Source organism: Bombina bombina, chromosome 1 (assembly GCF_027579735.1).
Source record: "Bombina bombina isolate aBomBom1 chromosome 1, aBomBom1.pri, whole genome shotgun sequence".
Taxonomy (NCBI): Eukaryota; Metazoa; Chordata; class Amphibia; order Anura; family Bombinatoridae; genus Bombina; species Bombina bombina.
Window position 1 is genome coordinate 1,447,482,391 of NC_069499.1, and position 22,926 is coordinate 1,447,505,316.

The 22,926-nt window shown below is 39.3% G+C and overlaps 1 protein-coding gene across 1 annotated transcript; it reads left to right on the forward strand.

Moving 5' to 3' along the window:
* The first annotated feature begins 316 nt into the window (after positions 1 to 316).
* LOC128652634 (zinc finger protein 383-like) lies at positions 317 to 18,329 on the forward strand. Its single transcript, XM_053705568.1, has 4 exons — positions 317 to 458; positions 1,985 to 2,116; positions 11,281 to 11,377; positions 17,021 to 18,329. The coding sequence occupies exons 1-4, from the start codon at positions 372 to 374 to the stop codon at positions 18,229 to 18,231; spliced, it is 1,527 nt and encodes a 508-aa protein (XP_053561543.1). The 5' UTR covers positions 317 to 371; the 3' UTR covers positions 18,232 to 18,329.
* Positions 18,330 to 22,926: the final 4,597 nt, after the last annotated feature.

Sequence of the window (22,926 nt, forward strand, 5' to 3'; positions counted from 1 at the left end):
TCAAAAATCTTTTATATTGATCACTTTGCTTCTTATCTTTATATTTCTAACACAATAAAGATAATTAAATTAAAGAAACAATGTTTAAACCTTTCATATGCATGATTGAAAATATTTGTGTAATAAGTCCCTTTAAATATATATTAGTAACTATGTTAAAAGTAGATGCTTGAGCATGCAAAAACAGTTTCATAATTATTTTTCATGTGTTGTTTTTGCTTTTAAAAAGATTAAATTTCTACATATAATTGGTTACTGGTTTATTAATAAACAGATATTCTTAATCACTTGTAGGATTCTAAAGAAGTAAGAGAGATTGTAGTTTATCCGACGCTGAGGTGGACATCTCAAAAACAGGAGAATCTGTCTCAATGCAGAGCTGTGGTAATGATATGGAGTATCTTGCTGAGAAGATTGTAGAACATGCTGTCGCTATCATCACCTTAATGACTGGAGAAGTAAGGATCATGGGAAATGTATTGGGTACCTTTTTTATATTTTATAAGAGAAGAGCCTATTTATCATCAAGGCAAGCTAGGGCCCCAGCATCATAAAAGGCCCCTTTCAGGATCTTTACCAGGGAAATAATCTAATTTCATATAAAACTGAATAGGGTGTACATGTGTGTGAATTTATTCCCTGCTTTATGTACTCATGTATTGAATGTAGTGGTGGATATTGTATAATTCAAACTGGCACTTGTGGTGCATGTATCTTTGTACACGTTTGTTTTCAAATAAAGCTCTTAAAAAAAAAAAAAATGAATAGGGTGTTTAGGCTACATTTTAAGGACTTTTAAAATATAATAGAATTGCATCATTTTATATCCCCCTTTATCATGTGAAAGCATACAGCCAATCACAAAATGCAAATACATACATACTGTACAATCTTGCTGTTACCTTAGAAAGTAGGCACATAAAAAGTGTGCACTTCTTGATAAAAGAAGTAAATTGGATTATTATTTTTTTAAGTGTGTGATCTTTCTTAATCATGAAAGTTTAATTTGTTTTTAGTGTCCCTTTAAATAAAAAAGATTAAGGGCCCTATTTATCTATTTATCAAAAGCAAGACCATAAGAAAAATTCCTTAAAATAAATTATTTTGTCCTGATTTTAGGAATACCTCAGCTTTTAAAGTAATTTAAAGGTAGGGTGCCACCTTTCTTGGAAAAAATACCAGGCATGCTCATTAGCATACATTTGCATAAATAACTACACGTTATAACTCAAGAACTAAAACTACTAGGACTGAATAACTTTCACCATGATAATGACTTTATTTCTATATATATTCTTTATTTTCTACATTTAGCTGAACCGGCCATCTTATTAAAATACCTGCTAGGTGGCAACCCTGTTTATAGTTAATGAGGGTATCCAGCAACAAAATGAGATACTCAGCGCGTATCTCATATAGGGCTAGATTACGCGTGGAGCTCTAATTTATCGTGCGCGAGACAAATAACCAGCCATTAAAAGTGGTGGGTTATTGCTACAGTGAGCTTGCAGTAGTAATTAGTGCTCAGAAAATTAACCAGAGATAAGATCTCTGGTTAATTTTTTAAAAGTGCCTAAAATGCCCCTAAAATAGAGGGTCTTTTATTTTATCTGGAAAAAAAATGGCTTTTTTCCATAAAAAAATAATGTACTAGGCAATTTTAAGGGGTTGAAAGTGGCGGGTGAGGGGTGTTAGAAAAGAAACAAAATGGCACTGAAAAGTGCCTTTACATTGCGGTCTATGGGAGCTGTGTGTTACCTGTAAATATATATGGATGTGCTTATATACATACTGTATATATGTATGCGTTAATATATACACATATTAACACAGAAATATATATGTATTTATGCTTTCATCTAGATATTTTGCAATATACTTCTAGTTGCTTACGTAGCATGCATATACATAAAAGGACTGGCTGCCATTCAGTTAAGGAGCTACTATCAATTTGTGCATGTAAAACACTCTTTTTTTACTTCAGAGGGACACTCAAGAGTTAGTTGGCAAATCATTGGAAATCTTTTCATTAAAAGAATACTGGAAGAATGACAAACTGCTTATAGAGAGGATTGTGGACCATGCTTCACAGATCATCCACCTGATGACCAGCAAGGTGAGGTTCACAGTAGATTTTACTGTAGACCAATGGGTTTCAGCTTGATGCATCTGCAATTTAAATGTTAAAGGGACAGTCAACACCAGATTTTTTGTTGTTTTAAAACATAGCTAATCCCTTAATTACCAATTCCCCAGTTTTGCATAACCAACAGTTATAATTATACACATTTTACCTCTGTAATTACCTTGTAGCTAAGCCTCAGCAGACTGCCCCCTCATTTCAGTGCTTTTCACAGACTTGCATTTTAGCCAATCAGAGCTGTCTCCATGGTAAATTCACGTGCAAGAGCTCAATGTTATCTATAAGAAACATGTGAACTAATGCCCTCTAGTGGTGAAAAACTATCAAAATGCATTTAGATTAGAGGCAGCCTTCAATTAACATATGAACCTCCTAGGTTTAGCTTTCAACTAAGAATACCAAGAGAAAACAAAGGAAAATTGGTGATAAAAGTAAATTGGAAAGTTGTTTAAAATGACATGCCCTATTTGAAATATGAAAGTTTTTTTTGGACTTGACTGTCCCTTTAAATTAAAGGGGCATTATACACTAGATTTTTCTTTGCATACATGTTTTGTAGATGATGCATCATATACAGCCTATACAGTTTTTTGTTTAATGTATAGTTTTGCTTATTTTTAAATAACATTGCTCTGATTTTCAGACTCCTAACCAAGCCCCAAAGTTTTAGGAGAATACTGACGTATACCTACTCCAGCTTGCTCCTGTTTGTGTAAAGGGTCTTTTAAAATGCAAAGGAAGGGGGGTCTGCTATTTCCCACTTGCAGTGGGTGTTCCAGCTACTTTTTTAACAGAGCTAAACTGGAAGCTTCTTAGTAAGTTTGTAAACAGTTTTATTTCTGGATTTTTAGATCAGTACCTGTGCATATACTTCTTTATAGTAGTGTCTATTACATGCACATTGGTGCATACTGGCCCTTTAATGTTTAATTATTTAAATAGAGCACATAACTGAGCATGTGGTAGAATTTACAGAATATATATATGCATTTTGTGATTGGCTGATGGCTGTCACATGATGCAGTGGGAAGGGAAATTAAACTTACTTTGAAATTTGTTAGAATCATTTGAAGTTCAAACCAAGTGGTTTTCCATTCTCTCTTGGTGCTTGTAATAATTATGCTATTCTACTATGTTTAGTGGTTCTTTAACTTATAGTGGGCGAAGGTTTTTCCACATCCTTTTTACTTACTATATTTTAAATTGCCCTAGACCAACTTTCACTCAGCAGCATTCAGGAATCTATCATGCACTGATGAGGCCTACTATGGCTGAAACAGCTGTCAGATGGGATTTCCTTTGCTGCACCCTTCAGTGTCCACTACTAGGCACCATTACATTAGCATGAGTGAGTCTGTGTTAAAAATGGTTATTTAAAGGAAAGTAAAAAGGAGAAGCATTGCAGAACTAATTTTCTTATTTTTCTTCCCAGGTTTCTCTGCTCCAGTACAAAGAAATGGTAGTTCAGGATTACTGTGGAAGATTTGTATTAAGGATTAATAAGAGTTTAGGAAAATTCACAAAACTGTTTACAGTCGTGTTTATTAAAGTTTAATAAATATATATATATATATATATATATTAAAACTTTTCATAGTAGATTTCTCACGTCATGATTGATACATAAATTGTAGTAATCAGTTGGGTTTGCTAACAAATAATATGTGCTTGGGTTTTGTATTGAAAAATGACCTACAATAGGGTTTATAAGTAAGCAGTATCTAAAAACTCCAAAACAGTGCAGCAGCTAAGGGGTTAAACACACTCTGGACCCATAACACATTGCAACTCCTAATCGTGACACAGTTAGTGATTGGCAGGTACAATACGAATCCTAATTGACTTATTGACTTTGTAATGCTCAGGAGATTCAATGTGCACCAAGGTTTCTTAAAAAATATCTTAAAGGGACATGAAACCCACATATTTTCTTTTATGATTCTGAAAGAGAATACAATTTTGTACAACGTTATAGTTTACCTCTATTATCTAATTTTCTACATTCTCTTGATATTATTTATAGAAGAAGCAGCAATGCATTACTGGGAGTTAGTTAACGCGCTGGGTGAGCCAATAACATGAGTGCAGCCACCAGTCAGCCGCTCCTGATCCTACCTATGTGTCCTTTTCAACAAAGGATACCAAGAAAACAAAACAAATTAGATATTAAAAGTAAATTGGGAGACTTCCGGTGGGCGGGCACGGCGAGAGGACGCAGGTTTGCTGAGCTCCGTATCTCCGAGCTCGCGGACCTGTGTTTTTTAGCCACCCAAAGTGCCAATAAGCTGCAATCCTTGGCAGGACATTCATCGGATACCTGCCCGGACAAGATAAAGTGAGGGGCGCCTTCAATCCGCTCCCCCGCCGGCAGCCGTACAGACAAAGAGCGGACACACGATCGCGGCGGCGATCAGAAAAGCCAGATCTCCCATACCACCGAAAAGGAGTAGGTGAGAAGCCAAATAGGCTGGGGGTTAGCAGAAGAGGGTTTAATCCCAGTCTCTTGAAAAGCAGAAACAGACAAGGTAATCTGCCCCAACACCCAGAGCACCACGCATCAAACTAACGGCGGCCATCTTGGATTTCGGCCAGTCTATAATAGTGCTAAGTAACAACACTCACCAGCAAAAGTGAACTGCTTTATATTTGGGGGCCCAATAGCCTTATTATCTCCCCTCAAGTTTATCACACTCTTCCTGCCCCTTGCAGGGGAACCTGCCCACCACTGAGAAGCCGCCAGCAAAGAGCCCAAGAGGGCTGTCAGCGGTACACAGATAGATCCCACGTGGGGAAGAGATGAATCTGTAACACAGCAGTGCCAGACTCGTAGGCGAGGCGGACAATTAAGGAAAAACCCACCTTACCATAAGACGGATTACCAACAGCTCAGTTGTTAAATTTACTTAAGGGGCCACAATAAACATGGCACACTAAACCGGAGCCACTGTACCCACCCTCCCCAACCACGAACCTCCAGACACAGAAGAGGAACTGAATCTCCTAGTCCTATGGGAAAAGTTTAATCCCCCTACTAAGTTACATCTACAGCACAACCTTTACTGGGATTTGCCTGTATGCAAAAATACTATACCCCATATACTAAAAAGACTGACAACATGGCAGGTAGACAGAAGCAAACGGAGAGACGCCAGAGAACCCAAACTGACAACCAAGACCTGACTCAGTCAATGCTAGAAACATCCATTACCTCGACACAAGATACACACCCTATTGTATCGCAATTATCTGCGCTCTTCTTGCCTAAAATAGAACAGTTGCAAACAGGAATGGACAGCCTATCCACAGACCTCAGAGCCTTCTCCACACGCCTAACGGCCGTGGAACAGAAAACAGCAGAGGGAGAAGAAAGACACAGGGACACAACTTCTTCCATTACTACTCTCCAAAGGCAAAACAAATTGCTACAGGCCAAAGTAGAGGACTTGGAGAACCGTTCAAGACGGAACAATTTAAGAATAGTTGGAGTGCCAGAATCTGTCCCCTCGGGAGACCTAATGAACTTTGTAGAGACTATTCTCCCAGGTATACTCAAACTCCCACCTACAAGTATACCTTGCATAGCAGAAAGAGCTCACAGAGTGGGAACTTCCCAGCAAGATGGTGCACCTAGACAGATAATGGTACGCTACCTAAATTTCAAAGATAAAACGCTAATACTCAGAGCGTACAGACAAAAGACACCTATTGATTTCGAAGGGAGGAAAATTTTTATCTTCCAGGATTATTCCGCTGATGTCTCAAAAAAAAGGAGAGAATTCACGCCTTACTGCAGAGACCTTATAGCTCAAGGTGAATCCATAGCACTTCTCTACCCAGCCAGATTGCGACTTCAGACGCCACAAGGCCCAAAGATATTCGATTCTCCAAAACACCTTCAACTGTTCCTAGATCAAATCAAGAGACGCGCAGACAGGCCAAGGCAGGCCCAGCAAGAAGAAGAAGAAGACACATGAAGTAGGAGAGGACCAAGCAAGATTCAAAATCCTCAACTCAGGACTTTTTAACCTATCAGGACTCACTGGAGGGACATAATGCACAGAAATTGGTGCAACAAACTGCAAATATATCCTTTTCAAAGTGGGAGGGGGGGGGGGGGGCTTTTGGGATTGTGTAAAATTTGACAGTTGAATAGTTTACAAGTTTAGTTACTGTTTTGAAATTTAAACAAGTCAGGAATTGCTGATACATATTGCTAACTGTAAACAGCAGGAAATAACACCTATCTGTATTTGTATTTATTGTGCTACTTTATAACTTAGAACTTATTGTTTACCTCTGCAGAGAGCTGATCAACAGTACTGCTGCCTTAAAACACTCGCATAATCATACCCGCTCTCCCCTGGGCAGTTGGCGGTAAGTAAAAAAAAAAAAAAAAAAAAAAAGACAGACTTACTCCATTTTTTCTCCTACCACTTTCTCACATTCCCACTGCACACACCCCTTCTAGTTTCCCCATGAAATTAGTTTCCTGGAACGTGGGGGGCATCACGTCCCCCATCAAAAGAAAAACCATTTTAAAACATTTAAGAAACCAACATGCAGACATAGCAATCTTGGAAGAAACCCATTTAACCAACGCAGAACATCAGAAACTAAGACAGGGATGGGTGGGTGAGGTTATCCACACTACGTATGAAAGGAAAAGAGCTAGAGGAGTAGCTGTCCTCTTTAGGAAAAATCTAGATTACACTATAGTTAAACAACTGACAGACCCCGAGGGTAGATACGTGTTAATAAAACTCAAACTCCATCATAAACACATTATTATAGGAGGAGTCTACGGTCCACACACTGAAAAAAAGGACTTCTGGGGAAATTTCAGCACTCTCACAACAAAATTTGCGGACTCCCCGATAATTCTAGGGGGAGACTATAATATAGCCCCCCAAACCCCAGCAGACAGATTCAGAGATCCAAACTCTGCAACAAGACATAACACGACCTATAGAAACGCAAAGAGAGATTCCCTGATCCTGTCCAAATTCAAACACTCTTTAGCACTGACTGACATATGGCGAGATCAACACCCAGAAGAAAAAAATTACACTTGTACCACCACAGCCAAAGACACTCTTTCCAGAATAGATCTATTCCTCACAACACACACCCTGGGACACCAGATCACCAACACCTCCATAGATCCTGCAACCATATCTGACCATGCCCCCATTAGCCTCAAAATCAATCTCATGCCAGCTAGAGAGGGACCCCGTCGGTGGTTCTTTCCCACTTATTTATATGGGGACATAAATTTTAAGAGATATCTAAAGGGAGAGTGGAAAACTTACATGACTCTAAACTCCGAACACCGAAATGACACCCTACTACTCTGGGAGGCGGGAAAAGCGGTGATGAGGGGTCTTATATCCTCCTACATAATCAGAAGGTCCAAACGCCTGAAACAAAAGAGCGAGAACCTACTGAGAAGGGTGATCAGTGCTAGAAATAAATACTTACGAAACCCCAACCTGACGACGAAAAAACAATACACTGATGCAAAAACACTTAGAGACCTATCACTACAACAAAACGCCGTCAGGGAGATGACAGCAACTCAAGCAAATTTTTACAGACACGGAGATAAGACAGGGAAACTCCTGGCCAGACTCACTAAATTTGCTAAACCCAATAAATATATAGGAGCCATCAAAGTAGGGAATACTACTCACACCACCACAGCGCAGATACAAACCGCCTTCATGAACTATTACAAAACCTTATATAAAGTGGAGGCAGTAGACAGTACACAGAAAACATCCTTTTGGGAAACCATACACAACCCTACCATCTCAGAAGAACATCTAACTCTCCTCAACACACCCATCTCAGAGACAGAAATAGTAAAGACCATAAATACTCTGCCCCTTGACAAAACCCCTGGTCCGGATGGACTACCAGGAGAGTTTTACAAACTAGTGAAGGAGGAAGTGGTGGTAACACTTACCACTCTTTACAATAAAATTATGAAAGGTGAGGAAAAGATCTTTACCCGCTTCACAGAAGCTAACATCTGTGTAATTCCCAAGGAAGGAAGGGACAATTTACTCACCCAATCCTACCGCCCAATATCCCTGTTAAACCAGGACTACAAACTGCTAACCAAGATCCTGGCGGATAGACTCGCAATAACCCTACCCACACTGATACACCGAGACCAGACGGGGTTTGTGAAGGGTAGATCCTCGGTATTAAACATTCGCAAGCTCCAATTTATACTGACACACTTCTGGAATCAGGCTGGAGAAGGGGGGGACTCAGACATAGATGCCTGCGCCCTACTTATAGACGCGGAGAAGGCCTTTGACATGGTCCTTTGGGACCATCTTTTTAACACCTTAGATAAATTCGGTATCAAGGGCCCTTTCGCGTCCACAATCAAATCCCTATACGCGAGTCCACAAGCCTCAGTTTTGATTAATGGCATTCCCTCACCTCCATTCCAACTGGGCAGGGGTGCAAGACAGGGCTGCCCACTGTCACCCCTCCTTTTTGACATTGCCATCGAACCCCTGGCTATCAAGATTAGAGCAGAGTCAGAAGGACTGTGGGTGGGTAAAGTCCAGTGCCATCTGTCCCTCTTTGCAGACGACATGATTCTGTACTTACAAAACCCAAAAACAAACATCCCACACGTCATGCAAATCATACTCCAGTTTAGTCAGATCTCAGGCTACAAGATAAACGCGGACAAGTCAGAGTTAGTCTGGCTACTCCCAAGAGCACCCTGCCCTACCCTACCATATAACTTCAAACAAGTTACCCACTCTTTCAAATACCTGGGAGTCAAGCTATCCCATGACCCCGGAGAGTGGTACCACCTAAATTACCGTCCCCTGATAAAAGACCTCCAAGAGACGTTGCTCAGATGGAGTAGCCTCCCGGTAGCATTATCAGGTAGGATCGCCCTCGTCAAAATGATCATATTCCCGAAACTCTTATACTTATTTCAGATGATACCTCATTACATCCAGAAAGCGGATACACAAACACTAAATAAAGCGATGCTCGCCTTTATATGGGCAGGGAAAAAGCATAAAATAAACTCATCTAGACTGACGGCAGAGATCAATTCAGGGGGCTTAGCTGTCCCCAACCTCGAGGCATACTGTGAGGCAGCCCAGGTCAAATATGTACTGGACTGGTTGACAGAAAAAGGACACTTCACACTGCCAGATCTTGAAAAGCAGGCCACGGCTCCATGGTCCCTACAGGCGCTCCCACATATGGCACCGTCAAGCACACTCAAGCTAACCAGAAATTACCCACTAATATCTCAGCCCCTCTCTACTTGGTGGAGACTATGCAAGAGATCCCGATTCGACCCTACCTATACAAAATATCTCCCTCTGAGAGGTAACCCAGGATTTCCCGCAGGGATTGATTCCCCAGTGTTTTCCACATGGGAGACTAAGGGGTTGACTGCTGTGTCTCAACTGATAAATGAGTTGGACATGAAGGTCAAACCCTTTCAGGAACTACAAACCCAATTCAATCTACCCCGCACACACCATTTCGCATACCTACAAGCAAGACACTACATCCAAGACTTACTAGGACACATAGAACTTACTGACCAAAACTCTGACGTCAACAGACTGCTACATATGACAATGCAGGGTAACACGTCTATCTCCCTAACTTACAGACTGCATATGAAGCAGACGAATGTAGCCACGATCACGCATATCAGTGACACATGGACACGCACCCTAAACACTGAAATCACACCAGACGTAATACAGCGCAGCATACAAAATACAAGAGGAGCAACTTTATCAGCAACTACTAGAGAATCACATACCAGACTGTTGCAAGCAGCATACATACCACCTAAGACATTCAAAAAATGGAGGCCAGAAACAGAAGGTCACTGTAAGAAATGCAAAGCAGCAGAGGCGGACCTGCCCCACTTGCTGTGGCTATGCCCTAGGATACGGAAATTTTGGGGCATGACAGCATATTGGATAAAATCCACGTTCCACACTGAACTGACAGTATCCCCTAGACTGATAGTGTTCTTGGAGATCCCGACCTCTACACCTAACTCCCTTAAAAAAATGATCACTAACATCATCTTACAAGCTAGGAAACTTATATTCAAAAATTGGTTGAGCCTGAGGTCACCCACACTATCACAACTCAAAACAAACATCCAGAAACAGCTTACATATGAAGCGGCAGACGCCCTGAGAGATGTACAATTGAGAACCAGACCTTTTCTGAAAAAATGGGAGCCCTACATACACACTCTACATACCACTGTGCAAACACAGCTTTTATTCCCCCTTAGAAACACTGAGATCCTATTAGAACAACACCTGAGAGGTAAATGGGGTTTTCTGTATGAAGAGAAACATGAAACATGAAAGATGAGTTAGTAGACATCTGCCTACACAATGCGAAGTCTGTCTTTCTGCTACTGCCCAGGGGAGAACAAAAGACCTAATGATGAGTAACGGTCAAGATCCAAACAGATCAGTGTAGAGAGAAGATCGAATTCAACTCTGATTGTTACCGTTAAGATGATTATTATTTGTATCAAGTTAATATTGAACGTTGTACTGTTGGGAGGAATTGGGGGGGGATGAGGGAGGGATGGGAGGATACTGAGAGAAGGAAAAGGAAAAGAGGGATTTATCATGGACTATTGCTGCAAAAAGAACAACTCTTGGGACACAGTTCATAGAACTTCCTTTTTGCCTTAAGAGAAAAACTTGGAAACACCTGCTGAGAGACTCTATGTAAAATTACCACTCGTAACAAGATAGACCTAGTTTTGCAGTGTAAACACTTAATTGTAACATGTTTTTGTTTGCCATTGATCTGTGACCCATGAGAGAGACATCTCCACATGGTAACCCTTGCTATGATAAATAAAAGTTTTAAAAAAAAAAAGTAAATTGGAAAGTTGTTTAAAATTGCATGCTCTATCTGAATCATCAAAGAAAAAAAATGTGTTTCATGTCCCTTTAATGTATGTGGTGGCTTGATTATATTCAAGGTGTGTTTTTAATCTAAATGGCAATATAGCAAACATGAGAACGTAGTTACAGCCAGGCTCAATTATACCTATATGACAGCTGCCACTACTGAACATGTGTTGATCTTCTCTTCAGGTACCGATATTCTCTGACATCCAGCTCTGTTTCTCAGATGAGAAGAATAATTCTAGAGTTTTGACTGCAGAAAACCAAATCCCCTACACGTCCATAGGTATGTAAGTGATTGTTATTGATATTATACTTCCCTTATATGGTTTCCTACATTTTAATCTATAAGCTTAAAGGGACACAAAACCCTTATTTTGTCTTTCATGATTCAGGCAGAGCATGCAGTTTTAAACAATTTTCATATTAATTCTGTTATTTTGTGTCATTCTCTTGGCACTCTTTGTTAAAGGAGCAACAATGCACTACTGGGAGCTAGCTGAATACATCAGGTGAGCCAAAGACAAGAGGCATATATGTGCAGCTACTAATCATCAGCTAGCTCTCAGTAGTGCATTGCTGCTCCTCAGCCTACCCTTTCAACAAAGGATGCCAAGAGAATGAAACTAATTTGATAAAAGTAAATTGGAAAATTGTTTGAAATAGCGTGCTCTATCGGAATCATGAAGGTTTAATGTTTATTTTATTGTACCTTTAACCCCTATATGAACGTAGCTACCTTGTCACTTTTCCCAGCGTACCCCATTGACGTAGAAGCTACGTCTATATGACTTTGGAAACATTTATGATGTGAAGCAGCTAATTTATAAGGCTTACAGTCCATATTAGGCAAATACTAATCACGTAACTATTATTTCTATGCCATAGCAGCCATTTTGTAGTCTCCTGAGTGTACTTACAGTTCGTAGAACTTAAATGATAGGAAAAGGGGCAAAATAAATAATAAATCATGGAAGTGTACTGCAAAATTGTTTCACTGTGCATGTTAAATTATGTTATAAAAGCGTTTAGTGTTCCATTAAGCCTACTGGTCTAATATAGTGCAATTTGCTGACATAAATCTTTAGTTGACTTAATCAGAATTTATGAACCTGAAATTTAAAGTAGAAAAGGAAGAGAAACCTTAAGATCAGGAATGTGAGAAGGATATAAAGGAAACAATAAAAAAGCCAGGATTCAGCACAGGCGGGTCAACCTTTTAACCTTTTAAAGTTAGATCTGTTACCACAAACTAAACTAAAATTATTTACAGCAGTGTTCCTCAAATGTTTTTTTCCCAGGACCCAGTGCCATGATACCACATACCTTTGCAACAATATTTTTACGCTTGATCTGAAAATTTCTTAATTTATATACGAGATAGCTGCACTTTTTGGCAAAGTGATTAAAATGTGTGCGTACTTTATTCCTGATTGTAGTCAAACTTGAAAGTATTGTAAAAGGTAATAACACAAACGCACACTCTCATACAACACACAACACACACACACTCTCATACAACACACACACTCACAAAACACACATACAATATACACTCACATACAACACACACCACACACACTCTCCTACAACACACATACACACCACACACTCTCTCCTACAACACACACACCACACACACTCTCATACAACACACACACCACACACACTCTTCTACAACACACACACACCACACTCACTCTCATTCAACACACAACACACACACTCTCATACAACACACACACTCACATAATACACATACACTGTACACTCTCATACAACACACACCACAAGCACTCTCCTACAACACACCCGATCCAGCCTTAAATAAACCTAACACTAACCCCCTGAAGATCACCCTACCTTGAACCGTGTTCACCCAGCCGGGCTGAATTCTTCATCCAATCCGGGCGATGTGATGTTGACCTCGCATTCTATTGGCTGATCCAATCACCCAATCGGATTGAACTTCAATCCGATTGGCTGATTGCATCAACCAATCGGATTTTTCCTACCTTAATTCCGATTGGCTGATAGAATCCTATCAGCCAATCGGCATTCGAGGGACTCCATCTTGGATGACATCATTTAAAGGAACCTTCATTCGTCGTTAGTCCGTCGGCCGAGGAGGATGTTCCGCGTCGGAGGTCTTGAAGATGGAGCCGCGGATGGATGAAGACTTCTGCCGAATGGAGGACCTCTTCTTCCCCGCTTGGATGAAGACTTCTGCCGGATGTAGGACCTCTTCTGGCCCGCTTGGATGAAGACTTCTGCTGGATGGAGGACCACATCGCCCGGATTGGATGAAGAATTCGGCCCGGCTGGGTGAACACGGCTCTAGGTAGGGTGATCTTCAGGGGGTTAGTGTTAGGTTTATTTAAGGGGGGATCAGGTGGGTTTTAGAGTAAGGGTGTGTGGGTGGTGGGTTGTAATGTTGGGGGGGTCTTGTATTTTTTATTACAGGTAAAAGAGCTGATTACTTTGGGGCAATGCCTTGCAGAAAGCCCTTTTAAGGCTGGTAAATGAGCTGATTACTTTTGTAATTTAGTATAGGGTAGGGAATTTTATTATTTTGTGGGGCTTTTTTATTTTATTAGGGGGCTTAGATTAGGTGTAATTAGATTAAAATTCTTGTAATTTTTTAATTTTTTGTAATTTAGTGTTTGTTTTTGTACTATAGTTTACTTTATTTAATTGTATTTTAGTTTAGATAATTGTAGTTAATTTATTTCATTAATTTATTGATAGTGTAGTGTTAGGTGTATTTGTAACTTAGGTTAGGATTTATTTTACAGGTAATTTTGTACTTATTTTAACTAGGTAGCTATTAAATAGTTATTAACTATTTAATAGCTATTGTACCTAGTTAAAATAAATACAAAGTTGCCTGTAAAATAAATATAAATCCTAAAATAGCTACAATGTAACTTAGTTATATTGTAGCTATATTAGGGTTTATTTTATTGGTAAGTATTTAGTTTTAAATAGGATTAATTTATTTAATTATAGCAATTTTTTTTCGTTTTATTTAAATTATATTTAAGTTAGGGGGTGTTCGGGTTAGACTTAGCTTTTTGTGGTCAATAACTTTATTATAGTAGCGGCGACGTTGGGGGCGGGAGATTAGGGGTTAATAATTGTAGGTAGTTGGCGGCGACGTTGGGGGGGCAGATTAGGGGTTAATAAAATTTATTATAGTGTTTGCGAGACGGGAGGGCGGCGGTTTAAGGGTTAATACATTTATTATAGTGGCGGCAATGTCCGGTCGGCAGATTAGGGGTTAATAAGTGTTGGTAGGTGGCGGCGGCGACATTGGGGGCGGATGATTAGGGATTAATAAATATAATATAGGTGTTGGCGATGTTAGGGGCAGCAGATTAGGGGTTCATAGCTATAATGTAGGTGGTGGCGGTGTCTGAAGCGGCAGATTAGGGGTTAATAATATTATGCAGGTGTCAGCGATAGCGGGGGCGGCAGATTAGAGGTTAATAAGTGTAAGGTTAGGGGTGTTTAGACTCGGGGTTCATGTTAGGGTGTTAGGTGTAGACTTAGAAAGTGTTTCCCCATAGGAAACAATGGGGCTTCGTTAGGAGCTGAACGCTGCTTTTTTGTAGGTGTTAGGTTTTTTTTCAGCCAGCTCAGCCCCATTGTATCCTATGGGGAAATCGTGCACGAGCATGTTTAGCCAGCTTACCGCTACCGTAAGCAACGCTGGTATTACAGGTAGAAGTGGAGCTAAATTTGCTCAATGCTCACTTTTCTGAGGCTAATGCAGCCATTCAGAAAACTTGTAATACCAGCGTTGTTTAAATTAAGCGCTGGAAAAAAAAGTCTTGTTAGCCCCGCAAGTTTTTACCGACAAAACTTGTAATCTAGGCGATAGTATCTTAATATGTCCTCCCCTTTAATGTGTTCCCATTGATCCATTTTCCCTGCTAGAGTTTATTAAATGGTTTATACATAGCTCATTTACCTTTATTTTATCATTTGAAATTGCTGCTTTTGTCCATTTGTATCTCTGCATATACTGAAATTTTAGTACTTAAAGGGACAGTCTACACCAGAAATTGTATTGTTTAAAAAGGATAGATAATCCATGTATTGCCCATTCCCCAGTTTTGTATAACCAACACAGTTATACAAATATATTTTTTACCTCTGTGATTACCTTGTATCTAAGCCCCTGCAGTCTGCCTCCTTATTTCATTTATTTTGACAGACTTGCATTTTAGCCATTCAGTGCTGACTCCTAATTAACTCCAGAGGAGTGAGCACAATGTTATCTATAGGCACACATGAACTAGCACTGTCTAACTGTAAAAAACTAATAAGAGGGGGCCTTCGACAGCTTAGAAGTTAGCATATGAGCCTAGCTAGGTTTAGCTTTCAACAAAGAATACCAAGAGAACAAATAAATTTGATGATATAAGTAAATTGCTATATAAATGGATCATCTACAAAACATTTATATAAAGAAAAATCTAGTGTATAATCTCCCTTTAAAGAGACATACATACATATTTCCATTTGGAGCACAACAGGTTAATTGCACATGTCACCAATTTGCATCACTAAATAATATGTAGACTCTTTAATCTGTGATGTACTTGCTAAAACCACAAAATCACCATTTATTTTGTCATTTATAATTACATTAGTGTTTTGGATTATGGAATTGGGAAATTAACAATACAGATAATGATTTTGTGTTGTTTTTAGGAGGTAACAATTTCGAACTTGAGGGTTTTGATGGCAGAAGCATTTTTGGATTGTGATAATTGCAAAAACATAGACAACACCATTTAACATTCAGAAATTTTTATCTGCTGAAAACAATGCACTACTGGGAGCTAGCTGAACAAATCTGGTGAGCCAATGAAAAGAGGCATATGTGTGTAGCTGCCAATCACCAACTAACTCTCAGTAGTGCATTGCTACTCCTTTTGCTTTTAAGCAAAGAATACCAAAAGAACGTCTTAAAATATCATGCTGTATCTGAATCAGTTTTGACTTTCATATCCCTTCAAAAAAATCTCAGATTCCATTTTTTAACAGAAATGCATGTTTTCTTACTGATCAACTACTGGAAGTCTGTTAAAGGGACAGTAAACTCAAAATTAAACGTTCATGATTCAGCAGCAATTTTAAACAACTTTCTAATTGAGTCCTATTATCAATTTTTCTTTGTTCTCTTGGTATCTTTACTTGAAAAAGCAAAAATGTAAGCATAGGAGCCAGCCCATGTTTGGTTCAGCACATTAGTAGCACTTTCTGTTTGTTGTCTAAATGTAGGGACCAATCAGTGTGCGCTACCCAGGTGTTGAACCAAAAATGGGCCAGCTCCTAAGCTTACATTCAAATAAAGATACCAAGAGAACAAAGAAAAATCGATAATCGGAGTAAATTAAAAAGTTGCTTAAAATTGCATGCTCTATCTGAATCATGAAAGTTTAATTTTGACTTTAATTTACTTGTATTATCAAATTTGCTTTGTTCTTTTGGTATCCTTTGTTAAAATGTATATCTAGGTAAGCTCAGGAGCAACAATGTGCTGCTGGGAGCTAACTTGTTATTGGTGACTGCACAAATATGCCTCATCATTGGCTCACCCGATGTGTTCAGCTAGCTCCCAGTACTGCATTACTGCTCCAAAGGATACCAAGAGAATGAGTCAAATTTGCTAATAGAAGTAAATGGGCAAGCTGTTCAAAATGGTATGCTCTATCTGAATCATGAAAGTTTAATTTTAGATTTCATGTCTCTTTAATAAACAAAGCTAAGGCTCCACAAGAAGCAAAAGTTATTTTATTAATCACAGGGGAATAATATATTTTATGATTACCTATTTCAGTTCCAACAAAGATACAGTATTGACTTAAATACCCCCTCAATTCTACATCCCTTTAACTGTTGTGTTTTGTCTGTACAGATGAAAGACCTGATACACATCACTCACTGCTCTACTTACCGTACTGGAAAATGAAAAACAATAGCGTTTCCCTGGCTAATTGCAAGAAACAAAGCTGGAACAAATCCCAAACTAATACCAATGAGAGAAGTCTTCAGAGAAACTCTTTGGAAGAATCATTATCATCTATAAGCCAAGATGTTCCAAATGCACCAGGAATATCTGTTCTTCAGGATGTAAAACCAATCGTAAACTCTGAGAAAGTTCAGAAAGGTTTTCAAGTTAAAAAAATAAGAAATAGAAGGTTCTCTACATTAAAAGAAACACTGGATAAAGCCCATCAAGATTCGAGTATAGGACATATTTCAGATGCGTATGCTAAACAACAAAAATACTTCAGTGACAATTTACAATTATATAGTAACCTAATATCCCACACAGAACAGAGAACATATAGATTTTCTGAATCCAGGGAAAAATTTAGTAGTTTCACTCACCTTGCTATAAACATGTCAGAAAAACTATCTGTAGCCACTGATACAACAGACTCCATATTGGTTGGACACCAAGTAAGCCTCAGTAAGGAAGTACCCTATGCAGTTACTCAAAGTGGAAAAAGCTTTGCCATCAGCACTGATGTATTTAATAGTCACAATATAAACCATAGTGGAGAAAAGTCTCATATCTGCCGTGAGTGTGGAAATGGGTTTGTAAGCAGCTCAAGTCTTCTTAAACACCAGATAATTCATACGGGACAGAAGCCATATACTTGCAAGGAGTGTGGAAAAAGTTTTAGTTTTAGCTCTAGTTTAATAAGACATCAGAGAGTTCACACAGGGGAAAAACCGTATGTTTGCAATGTGTGTGGTAAACGCTTCAGCATAAGCACAACCCTTGTGAGACATCAGCGAGTGCATACAGGTGAAAGACCGTATGCCTGCAAGGATTGTGGGAAGAGATTTACGTGCAACTCTCACCTGGTTATACATCGGAGACTTCACACTGGGGAGAAGCCCTACACTTGCACTGAATGTGGAAACTCGTTTAGCAATGGATCTGACCTTGTTAAACACCAGAGAACACACACTGGAGAAAGACCTTATTCGTGTAATGAGTGTGGGAAACGTTTCAGTATTATATCTAACCTAATAACACATCAGAAAGGACACAAGGGAAAAACTCATCCTAAAAAAGCATTGTCAAACAATGTTAACAAACAGCTCAAAAAGTAAATCTAACGGGACATCAAATTCAATTATGTTGTATATATGTTGTACAAATCAGCATTTCAAAAAGATCTGCATTTAAAATAAATGTTTTGTAAACATTCTTAGGTACTCGCAGACAGTTTTTTTTACACTGTAAGAATCCCTCCTCAACCCTCCCTCCTCCCTGATCCCTCCCAAACCGCTTTCTAACCCTCCGCCTCTCATTAGTTGCAGCCATATTTGGTACAGGCAGCTGTCTGTCAGTACCCAATTTATAGAAATGCTATTCTTTTTTTAATTTATTTATTAATACTTTAACGGCTAGATTTAGAGTTTTGTCGTTAACGACCCGCGTAGCTAACGCTGGATTTTTTCTGGCCGCACCTTTTAAATAACTCTGGTATTGAGAGTTCACAGAATGGCTGCGTTAGGCTCCAAAAAAGGAGCGTAGAGCATATTTAACGCAACTTCAACTCTCGATACCAGAGTTGCTTACGGACGCAGCCAGCTTAAAAAACGTGCTCGTGCACGATTCCCCCATAGAAAACAATGGGGCTGTTTGAGCTGAAAAAAAACCTAACACCTGCAAAAAAGCCACGTTCAGCTCCTAACGCAGCCCCATTGTTTGCTATGGGGAAACACTTCCTACGTCTGCACCTAACACTCTAACATGTACCCCGAGTCTAAACACCCCTAACCTTACACTTATTAACCCCTAATCTGCCGCCCCCGCTATCGCTGACCCCTACATATTTTTTTTAACCCCTAATCTGCCGCTAAGTACACCGCCGCTACATACAATATCCCTATGTACCCCTAATCTGCTGCCCCTAACACCGCTGACCCCTATATTATATTTATTAACCCCTAATCTGCCGCCCCCAACGTCGCCTCCACCTAACTACACTTATTAACCCCTAATCTACCGACCGGACCTGAGCGCTACTATAATAAATGTATTAACCCCTAATCCGCCTCACTCCCGCCTCAATAACCCTATAATAAATAGTATTAACCCCTAATCTGCCCTCCCTAACATCGCCGACACCTAACTTCAATTATTAACCCCTAATCTGCCAACTGGAGCTCACCGCTATTCTAATAAATGTATTAACCCCAAAAGCTAAGTCTAACCCTAACACTAACACCCCCCTAAGTTAAATATAATTTAAATCTAACGAAATAAATTAACTCTTATTAAATAAATTAATCCTATTTAAAGCTAAATACTTACCTGTAAAATAAACCCTAATATAGCTACAATATAAATTATAATTATATTATAGCTATTTTAGGATTAATATTTATTTTACAGGTAACTTTGTATTTATTTTAACCAGGTACAATAGCTATTAAATAGTTAAGAACTATTTAATAGCTAAAATAGTTAAAATAATTACAATATTACCTGTAAAATAAATCCTAACCTAAGTTACAATTAAACCTAACACTACACTATCAATAAATTAATTAAATAAAATACCTACAATTATCTACAATTAAACCTAACACTACACTATCAATAAATAAATTAAATACAATTCCTACAAATAAATACAATTAAATAAACTAACTAAAGTACAAAAAATAAAAAAGAACTAAGTTAAAAAAAATAAAAAAATATTTACAAACATTAGAAAAAAATTACAACAATTTTAAACTAATTACACCTACTCTAAGCCCCCTAATAAAATAAAAAAAGACCCCAAAATAAAAAAATGCCCTACCCTATTCTAAATTACAAAAGTTCAAAGCTCTTTTACCTTACCAGCCCTGAACAGGGCCCTTTGCGGGGCATGCCCCAAAGAATTCAGCTCTTTTGCCTGTAAAAAAAAAGATACAATACCACCCCCCAACATTACAACCCACCACCCACATACCCCTAATCTAACCCAAACCCCCCTTAAATAAACCTAACACTAAGCCCCTGAAGATCTTCCTACCTTGTCTTCACCATGCCAGGTATCACCGATCGTTCCAGGCTCCGAAATCTTCATCCAAGCCCAAGCGGGGGCTAGACATCCATCATCCGACGGCTGAAGAAGTCCAGAAGAGGGTCCAAAGTCTTCATCCTATCCGGGAAGAAGAGTAGATCCGGACCGGCAACCATCTTCTTCCAAGCGGCATCTTCTATCTTCATCTGATGAGGACCGGCTCCATCCTGAAGACCTCCGACGCGGACCCATCCTTCTTCTCCGACGACTTCCCGACGAATGACGGTTCCTTTAAGGGACGTCATACAAGATGGCGTCCCTCGAATTCCGATTGGCTGATAGGATTCTATCAGCCAATCGGAATTAAGGTAGGAAAATTCTGATTGGCTGATGGAATCAGCCAATCAGAATCAAGTTCAATCCGATTGGCTGATTCAATCAGCCAATCAGATTGAGCTCGCATTCTATTGGCTGTTCCGATCAGCCAATAGAATGCGAGCTCAATCTGATTGGCTGATCGGATCAGCCAATCGGATTGAACTTGATTCTGATTGGCTGATTCCATCAGCCAATCAGAATTTTCCTACCTTAATTCCGATTGGCTGATAGAATCCTATCAGCCAATCGGAATTCGAGGGACGCCATCTTGTATGACGTCCCTTAAAGGAACCGTCATTCGTCGGGAAGTCGTCGGAGAAGAAGGATGGATCCGCGATGGAGGTCTTCAAGATGGAGCCGGTCCTCATCGGATGAAGATAGAAGATGCCGCTTGGAAGAAGATGGTTGCCGGTCCGGATCTACTCTTCTTCCCGGATAGGATGAAGACTTTGGACCCTCTTCTGGACTTCTTCAGCCGTCGGATGATGGATGTCTAGCCCCCGCTTGGGCTTGGATGAAGATTTCTTTTTTTTTACAGGCAAAAGAGCTGAATTCTTTGGGGCATGCCCCGCAAAGGGCCCTGTTCAGGGCTGGTAAGGTAAAAGAGCTTTGAACTTTTGTAATTTAGAATAGGGTAGGGCATTTTTTTTATTTTGGGGGTCTTTGTTATTTTATTAGGGGGCTTAGAGTAGGTGTAATTAGTTTAAAATTGTTGTAATATTTTTCTAATGTTTGTAAATATTTTTTTATTTTTTGTAACTTATTTCTTTTTTATTTTTTGTACTTTAGTTAGTTTATTTAATTGTATTTATTTGTAGGAATTGTATTTAATTTATTTATTGATAGTGTAGTGTTAGGTTTAATTGTAGATAATTGTAGGTATTTTATTTAATTAATTTATTGATAGTGTAGTGTTAGGTTTAATTGTAATTTAGGTTAGGATTTATTTTACAGGTAATTTTGTAATTATTTTAACTATTTTAGCTATTAAATAGTTCTTAACTATTTAATAGCTATTGTACCTGGTTAAAATAAATACAAAGTTACCTGTAAAATAAATATTAATCCTAAAATAGCTATAATATAATTATAATTTATATTGTAGCTATATTAGGGTTTATTTTACAGGTAAGTATTTAGCTTTAAATAGGAATAATTTATTTAATAAGAGTTAATTTATTTCGTTAGATTTAAATTATATTTAATTTAGGGGGGTGTTAGTGTTAGGGTTAGACTTAGCTTTAGGGGTTAATCCATTTATTACAGTAGCGGCGAGATTAGGTCGGCAGATTAGGGGTTAATACTTGAAGTTAGGTGTCGGCGATGTTAGGGAGGGCAGATTAGGGGTTAATACTATTTATTATAGGGTTATTGAGGCGGAAGTGAGGCGGATTAGGGGTTAATAACTTTATTATAGTAGCGGTGAGATCCGCTCGGCAGATTAGGGGTTAATAAGTGTAGGCAGGTGGAGGCGACGTTGAGGGGGGCAAGTTAGGGGTTAATAAATATAATATAGGGGTCGGCGATGTTAGGGGCAGCAGATTAGGGGTACATAAGGTTAACGTAAGTAGCGGCGCTTTGCGGTCGGCAGATTAGGGGTTAATAAATGTAGGCAGGTGGAGGCGACGTTGTGGGGGGCAGGTTAGGGGTTAATAAATATAATATAGGGGTCGGCGGTGTTAGGGGCAGCAGATTAGGGGTACATAAGTATAACGTAGGTGGCGGTCGGCAGATTAGGTGTTAAAAAATGTAATCGAGTGGCGGCGATGTGGGGGGACCTCGGTTTAGGGGTACATAGGTAGTTTATGGGTGTTAGTGTACTTTAGAGCACAGTAGTTAAGAGCTTTATAAACCGGCGTTAGCCCAGAAAGCTCTTAACTACTGACTTTTTTCTGCGGCTGGAGTTTTGTCATTAGATTTCTAACGCTCACTTCAGCCACGACTCTAAATACCGGAGTTAGAAAGATCCCATTGAAAAGATAGGATACGCAATTGACGTAAGGGGATCTGCGGTATGGAAAAGTCGCGGCTGAAAAGTGAGCGTTAGACCCTTTCCTGACTGACTCCAAATACCGGCGGTAGCCTAAAACCAGCGTTAGGAGCCTCTAACGCTGGTTTTCACGGCTACCGCCAAACTCTAAATCTAGGCCCAAGTGTTTCTCCAGTGTATAGATGCCACCTCCTCCTCTAAGTGATGATCCATAGGAACCCTCCCTCCCTCTCCTTCACTGTCTGTATCTGCAATCTGCCTTCATATTGTAAAGGGAGAATGATCATTTCTTACCATATGAAGGCAGATTACTTTTGCTTCTGGCTGCAGTGTCTGCTGTCAAAGCTGACAATGGGAACTGCAGCATGGGCCACAGTGTTGGACGTAAATTCTGCGCTGGGCAAAGTACTGTGTGAT

What these genes read in the sequence shown, in the direction of transcription:
- LOC128652634 (XM_053705568.1), top strand. Translation starts at nt 372, where the DNA reads ATGCAGAGCTGTGGTAATGATATGGAGTATCTTGCTGAGAAGATTGTA. An exon ending in TCACCTTAATGACTGGAGAA is followed by an intron (nt 459 to 1,984) that starts GTAAGGATCATG and finishes TTTTTACTTCAG; the next exon opens with AGGGACACTCAAGAGTTAGT. An exon ending in TCCACCTGATGACCAGCAAG is followed by an intron (nt 2,117 to 11,280) that starts GTGAGGTTCACA and finishes TCTTCTCTTCAG; the next exon opens with GTACCGATATTCTCTGACAT.